This window comes from Microtus ochrogaster, chromosome 5 (assembly GCF_000317375.1).
Source record: "Microtus ochrogaster isolate Prairie Vole_2 chromosome 5, MicOch1.0, whole genome shotgun sequence".
Lineage (NCBI taxonomy): Eukaryota > Metazoa > Chordata > Mammalia > Rodentia > Cricetidae > Microtus > Microtus ochrogaster.
In genome coordinates, this window is record NC_022012.1 from 64,255,501 (window position 1) to 64,263,499 (window position 7,999).

A 7,999-nucleotide genomic window follows, 5' to 3' on the forward strand; every position below is an offset into this window, starting at 1 on the left:
TCAGTGAGCTGGTGTGAGCTGGTGTGACACCTGCTTCTGTATTCAGTGACCAAGTAGGTCTGGATGAAGTATGAAGAAACTCTACCTCCTATAGGCACAGCTCTGAAAAAAGCAAGGGTTTTGCAGACTCCTGAAAGGGTTTACAGGATCTTCAAGATCCCCCTAGTTCACCAGGGGAAACTTTGGGGATGGTCATAGAAAAATGGGTCCGCAGGTCTGTTTCCACCGGGCTGTGCTCATTGGCACTACTTCTCAAAACAAGCTGATAGGTGAGGGGCGCCAGGGCTAAAGGTACTTGCTGCTAAGCCTGACAACCTGAGTTCAACCCCAGGAACCCGCAGACGGATGAAGATAACGGACGCCTTTAATTTGTCCTCTCGTCTCTATTCACACATCGTGGGATGCGTGCACACCGCTGTGGCATATTTGTACACACACACACAATGATCTTTTCGTTAAGAGGAGCTAACGGTCACAGCACCGGGGTCCTGGTTTATGTTTCCATTTCCCTCTCATCAGGATGGGAATGAGAAAAAAACTACCAGCCGAGGTTCCACGTGCTTGACAACCATGTTTTAATACTGGACCACATCATTTTACTCGAATATCAGTGTCTTATAGAGTGTAACAGGGTCAGGTTAACCTGGGCGCCCATAAGAAGCTCACCTGCACTTTGCGAACGAAGGATGGAGCGACTCTTTTCTCGAAGTCATCTATAGGTGTGTATGAATTAAGGATCTTTATGATCTGTGAATATTACAGAACATGGAATCAGACCGAGGAAAAGAGCAAACAGTTCTGGACAGTTAGGAACACCTCAAGAACACAGGCGGTTCTTGTAGACTATAATTTGTCTCTGGAGCCATGTGCTGTCTACTCCAAGAGAACAGGAAACAACGCAAGCGGAATATAGAGTGCACAGAGACCAACCACAGTCAGATGGCAGCGAGGGACTCTCCCCTTCCAGCCTCCCAGCTCCCACTCGGATTAGTGCACAAGGAAAGAGCAAACACATATTTATGCCGTGAAGCCTGCAATCACTACCCACCAAATAGTTAGCAGGTAAAAGAGGAGAAGTGACTTAGGGTCAGGTGCTACACAGCCAGCTATGGTGGGAAATGCCTCAGGATCTCTCCTTCGAGGTCCAGAGAGAAGCCGGAGTAGCCCACCCACTCACCTGCACAGCGGACAGGCAGGTGCAGCACTCCGAGATCTCCTTGGCATCGCTGTCTGTGGTCTTCTTGACCTGGAGCAGCCAGGCTGCCTGAGAGAGGGGCTCCAGTGTCTCCTTGGCTGAACTGTTCTGCAAGTTTTTATCTTTAAGCCATTCTTCTAAGTAGCTGATGTTGCACCTGGAGAAAGCCAGCAGATACTTGAGGACAGAGGGCTAAATCCCTCGGCACGTCCTAGAGGCTGCCAAGCTCACTGCATGCATGCTCAGCAGCCAAGTCCAGCGGTCTCACTTATAACAGGAGGGGATGGACTGGGAGATGGCTTTCCAGATCGCCCCATCATCTGTACGACAGCCATGACATAATGTGACGGTGTCGAGAGCCCTGTGTGGTGGGAAGATGCTGAACACACCGCTTGGCATGGCGACGTTGACGCCATTCAGAGTTAAATATTTAGGTTGTTAAAAATATAAGTATGTACACTTTGGTGCCCAGAGCAACCACTACAAAACAATTAATAAATTACAAAGAGACCAGAATATTCTAGGGACACCGAAAAGGCAGAAAAAGGAAAAGAGAGGAACAAAACCCAGGAGGGGCAGGAAGAAAAGAATACGGCAGGGGCCAGAGAGATGGCCCAAGGATTCTGCTCTTGCAGAGTTCCCCATGCATGGTGGGAGTTCCCAGAATATTGGGAGGCTCACAACAATCTGTAACTCCAACTCCAGGGGATCATTGCCTCTGACCACTGTGGGCACTACACTTTCATACATGTACTTCAACACAGACACACACACATATATGTAATTAAAAAAAACAATAAAAATAAATTGTAAGGAAGAAAATAACACGACAGATAGAACTAAATATATCATGAATTACATTAAATTAAGGTAGTCTAAATTTCTCAATTGAGGAGCACACATGGTCAGATTAAAAAAGAAAACATGACCAGGGCTGGAGAAACAGCTCAGCAGTTAAGAGTGATCATCACTCCTACAGAAAAATCCATGTTTGGTTTCCAGCATCCACACCAGGCAGCTCACAATTGCCTGTACCTCCAGCACTAGAGCAGCCGTTCTTGGCTGTCTTAACGCTGCAACATTTAATGCAGTTCCTCATGTTGTGGTGACCCCAACATAAAGGTACTTTGTAACTGTGATTTTTCTATGGTTATGAATCATAATGTAAATATCTGATATGAGGGATATCTGACATGTGACTCAAAGGGTTGAGTCCACATATTGAGAACCACTACTCTAGAGGAATATGATGCCCTCTTCTGGCTTCTGTGGGTACCGCACTCACAGGTACGTACGCTCACCCCATAGATATAATTTAAAAACCAAGTCTTACAAACACCAAGACATTTGTGTATGCTAACTACAAGAAACTCACCTCAAATACGATGTAGGCATGTTAAAAGAAATGGATATAAAAAGATAGTTTATGAAAAGACTAATCAAATAAATAAAATAAATCTGGAGTGGCTTTAATCATTTTAAAGAAGACTTTCAAAGAAAAGAAAATTACCAGCAAGGGATAACATACCAGGACGTTACATAATGACAAGAGGGCCACTTCACCCGGATCTCTAGTGCTGTAAGCCATTCCCTTAGACCCCAGGAATCATCATTCGAATTCCTGTTCCTAGGCATTTAACCAACAAAACCTGATCTATGACCGCAATGGAATTAAACTAAAGCAACCGAAAGGCGACCAGCAAGTGTAGAGTCACAGGTGTGCACAAGGTTTATGCGGTGCTGGAAAGGAACCTGGAGCTTTGTATACGCCAGGCCACCACTCGACCAGCTCAGCCACATCCCCAGCCCCTCTGCCTCGTCTTTCGGTAGAAGCTTGTTCAGGCTCACAGCCATCTACCTATGTGGGACATGGTAAGAGCTTTTCCCCTTTCTCAACGAAGAGTAAAATATCTGCAAAGGCCGGTCCCTTTGAGTACCCCTTTGTATCTAAAAACTATAATATGGCGCCATGGGATTGTGTCCATGTGGTTTACGGGAAATCCAACTCCAACTTTCATGAGTGCTAAGAAGACATGATGGATTCTTTGCAGGTCACAGCACCCACCTATGGTCACCTCCCCAGTCCCTCACAGCACACAGGTGTCAATCACCTCAACACACATACATATCTTACACATCTCTCCTGCGCTGTGTGTTTCCTAATCACAGGCTCCACAGCTCCACAATTTAAGATAGGATCTATGGTCCTTAAAACTGTGTTCTGTCTTCAAGACGAACTCCAAATGCTTTCAGTGCATTTGGGACACTCCTGGTCCAGATCTGACCCACCTCTCTATGGCAGTCCTACCGGGTTCAGCCAAACAGATGGCTGCTGCTTACTCCAGGCAGATCCGGACACAGACCACGCCTTTGCTTTAGTTTGAATCTTCTTCAAACATCTCCCGTTTGAATGTTCCTCTTTCTCAACCTCGTCACTCAACACTCTTCTCTCTTGTTTCCTCAGTGAATCTATTTGTCCTCCGTCTCATTTATCCCTGAGCATCCCCTTACTACCTGCTTGTGAGCCTCTCAACATGGCGCCAGGCTCTCTACCTGACTGGGCTAGTCACCGAGCAGGTGACTGGTGGAATAACCTTGGGAAATCAGAATCTACGACACAAATGCCGTTCTCACAGGCCAGAGCATCAAGCTGGTGGTAGAGTATGAGAGGGTTGGTGTAGAGCCACCAGCAAACCAACCAACACTCAGGAGGCTCAGGGGCCTTGTACGTGTCCAGGGGACAGCAGTGAAGGTCCAGCACCAATGAACTGGCCTTTGGGAGCATTCCTTCCAGCTGGCCTCTCCAGGAGGTTGTACCTGATTTGCATCCTTCGGGAGGTGCGGCATGGGACTTTACCTGATCTGCATCCCTTTCCTGCAGGAGCACATGTCCTTCCTCAGGAGGAGGCTGTTGAGGGTCACCGCCCCGATCAGGTAGAATAGCTGCTTCACCACCTGCCTCACGAGCTCGGGGTCCAGGCCATTCTGACACATGGTGGTGTAGAAGTAGCTCAGCTGCTGCAGGACGGATGTCATGGTGTAGGCGTCCGTGTCATCGATACTGGAGGAGCGCTTCCGGAAACCGGTGGGCTTCAGACCCGAAATGCCCTGCAAGCTCTCATACTCCAGCATTCCTGGCACTGCGGGAAGGGTGGAAGGCTCTTTACATAGGGATCACATGAGGGTGCACATTCTCAACCTCATTGTCTGTTATTTATAGTCAATGGCTATGGTTGTGATAGAGCACAGTGGTTAATCTTGGCTGTCAGCTCAATGAGATTTAGGAGACAAACTTCTGGGCCTGTCTGTGAGGGATTTTCTAGAATTACGTAAATGGAGGTGAGAAAACCCATCCTATAGTAGTCAGTGGCATCACACTCTGGGATCCTGAACCAAAATAAAAGGGAGAAAGTCACCTGAGGCCCTGTTATCATCTCTCTTTATTTCCTCACTGTAGATGCAATACAGCCAGTTGTCTCATGGTCCAGCCAAGGACCACCTTTGCCTTGGTGGACTGTGTTCTCTTAAACTGTGAGCCAAAATAAACTTGTCCTTATGTTGCTTTTGGCATAGAAATAAACAAACAAACCAAAAAGTACTAATATTAAAAAAAAAAAAAGAACTGAGTATATTGGGATACCATAGTAAGCCAGGGCATGAGCCGTGGCTTACAGAATGGCAGGAGCATCTCTTGAAGACTTGAAACAGTGGTCCCCACGGAAAAGATCAGTAAGTAGCTCAGAGCCTGGAACCACCAAAGCCTGAAGTATTTACATTTTAGAAAGTTGAGTAAAGCACATACAAATGTGAGTGGGACCCGAGGACCTCAGAAATACTTGGTCCAGCCACACAAGAACCCAAAGCAGCACATCAAATAAATAGTGTAAGTTCTCCACAGGGTTCCCCTCAGGAAAAGGGATCCTTACCCAAAGAAAATGGTCAACTGTGTGCTACTATACACGGAGTCACTTTAAATAAGCTAAGAATTAAAAGGTAGACACATGGTGATTACGTTTCTTAGTTTTCCAAGCTATGTTACTCATAATCACATACACCACACACAGAGTTTCTATTTTAAAGAGTCTCTTGGGCTGGGATTGTAGCTCACTTGATACAATGTTTGCCTAATATGCATGAAGTCTTGGTTTGATTCTCAGTACTAAGCAAAACCAGGTATGGTGGCACATACCTGTAATCCCAGCACTCAGGAGATACAGGCAGAAGAATTATGAATTCAAGACCTGCCTTAACTTTCATTACATATCAAGCTCAAGGCCAGCCTGGGTTATGGGAGACTCTGTCCCAAAGCAAACAAAGAGCTTCTATATTGCTGTAAGTATCTCTTGGTCATTCATTCTCTTCTTACCTATTATGGGTTGGATGTTGTTCTCCATCACGATGATGAACTGATAATAAATCCGAATAGCCACATCACTCAGAATCTGTCTGTATTCTGTAAGATCAAAATTGTTCAAGCAGTTCTTATTCTGCTGTGGGCTGTTATACTTCATGAATTCCTGCAAGCAATTTGAGCATAAATATGAGAGCGTTGTAGACACTGACGGGAACGGAAATACTGCCCCTTCTAAGGATGCTATAGTCAACACCTAGGGTAGCGTTTACAGCTTGAAGCTGAAGGTCTGCTTTTAAATGAGTTCTTCAAGTTTATTTTATATGACAAAAAAAAATAGCAATTTACTGTCTAATCTCAGCCAGTGGCAGCTGTCATCACAGCACTGCCCCTGAAGCGGAGAGCTACAGAGAAAGACACTCGGTGTCCTGCTCTGGCCTCTGCATGTGGAGAACAAACGCCACTTTGTTGTTCTAGTTCAGTGAAAAATGCCCAGTGAAGCAGAGTTGGGGTGCAGAGGTCAATAATCAGAGTCCTCTAGAGAGAACAGTTAGCAAAATAAATCAGAGGTTCTGTTTTGGGTCATCATGCTGAAATCCACAGCACGGCCCCATCAGGAGGAAACACCACCATCACACCTTCTATTGACTGGAAAACCGAGGAAAGCAATGCTTCACACTGAACCCAAGGTCTGAACTCTCTGGAGTGCACCCATGCACATACAGGTGATACATGAACTAGCCTCCTGGGTGAAGAGGAGGCCGGCAAGCTAGCTGGCACAGAGGCTGAGTGAAGTAGGGAGTTCCCAATGAAGGCCTCCCTGAGCCAGATTGTGAGGTGGTCCCGGGAGGCCATCAGCAGGACAGACGTGCGTCCTTACCTCCTCCCCACTGTACTGCTTGAGGCAGTTGAGGAAGTGACACGTGTTGGACAGCCAGAAGGACAGCATCTCCAAATCCTCCAGATGCTCCTTAGACAAGAGAAGACAATGAAGGCATGGAGGCACACACCTTTAATCCCAGCACTCGGGAGGCTGAGGCTTGTAGATCTCCAAGAATGAGGTCAGTCTGGGCTACATAGTAGAGCCCTGTCTCAAAAAAATGCAAAAACAAACATTAAAAACAAACTTAGCTGGTAACCTCCAATCATCTGTGTGCCACACACATGTGGGTCCCTACCCATAGAGCGGACAACCGTGGGTTGTCTAGGTGCCAGCCATTCTGATGAGCACAGCTAGGGAGGGACATCTAGCAGGATGAGCAGAGCCACCCTTCAGCCCAGATGAGTCATTGCAGTGAGGTTAGGACACAGGAGCGCACTCCATCATCTTCACACACTGCACGGGAGTGAGGGAGGGGGCACCTTACAAAGTCACTGACCTAACGAACACCTGGTCCTTCTTTTCTAGACCAGGAAAAACAGCGACAACAGGTTTTCATTTAGAATTTTATTTTATGTATATGGGTGCTTTATTTGCATGTGTGTCTATGCACCATGTGCATGGAGGTCAAAAGAGGGCATTGGATCCCCTGGAAATGGAGTTATGGAGGATTGTAGCTACCATAGCTACCATTTGGGGTCTGGGAATCAAACTCAGGTCCTCTTCAAGAGCCCTCAGTGCTCTTAACCACTGAGCCATCTCTCCAGTGCCAATAATAATGTTTTAGGAAGGAGACTCATATGCTTGTCACTGGAAGAGATGGATAATCTTTCAGTTTCCATTTCCTTACTGCTACACTAGTGTGGCACAGATCCCTCACTCATGAGGGGACGGAGGGGTGAGGCTGGGCGCACAGATTCCTCACACATGAGGAGACGGAGGGGTGAGGCTGGGAGAACAGATCCCTTACACCTGAGGGGATGGAGGGGTGAGGCTGGGAACATAGATCCCTCATTCATGAGGGGATGGAGGGGTGAGGCTGGGCACACAGATCCCTCATTCATGAGAGGATGGAGGGGTGAGGCTGGGAGCACAGACCTCTCACACCTGAGGGGATGGAGGGGTGAGGCTGGTGGCTACCAGATTGTAGCCTCTCCAAGAATCTTTGAGGCTCACTGGCAGAACCTCCGCCATTTGTCTTTCCTTAGAGGCCAAGGGTAGACAAAGACTGGGCCACTTCCCAGAGCCCTTCCCAAATCAGACACTATGCTGAGATCCAGCACCAAAGGCGGCTCCTACCTTAACCACGTGCTTGATGCCGTTAATGGCACTGTTCATGAGGGACTTGAGCATGTCGGCATCATTCAGGGAGTCTGCATACCGCACACACATGAACAGGATGTGAGCTGGCAGCCCCGGAATCATGTTCACTACCACGCCTCGGGGCTTCAGGTCTGTAGGGGAAAGAAACCTGCTTTCAGCTGCTGGTGGGAGGGGGTGGCTCCCAGCTGCTGGTGGGAGGGGGTGGCTCCCAGCTGCTGGTGGGAGGGGGTGGCTCCCAGCTGCTGGTGGG

General features: G+C 47.6%; 1 protein-coding gene across 1 annotated transcript in view; it reads right to left on the reverse strand.

Annotated features, from left to right (window-relative positions):
• Window positions 1–7,999, reverse strand: part of Myo5c (myosin VC) — a 73,967-nt gene that overhangs the window by 2,228 nt on the left and 63,740 nt on the right. The window contains exons 35-40 of the mRNA XM_026779100.1: window positions 7,726–7,880; window positions 6,427–6,516; window positions 5,562–5,712; window positions 4,053–4,335; window positions 1,178–1,352; window positions 667–747 (exon numbers count right to left, since the gene is read on the reverse strand). Coding sequence (XP_026634901.1) covers window positions 667–747; window positions 1,178–1,352; window positions 4,053–4,335; window positions 5,562–5,712; window positions 6,427–6,516; window positions 7,726–7,880 — 935 coding nt within the window. The remainder of the gene's footprint in view (window positions 1–666; window positions 748–1,177; window positions 1,353–4,052; window positions 4,336–5,561; window positions 5,713–6,426; window positions 6,517–7,725; window positions 7,881–7,999) is intronic.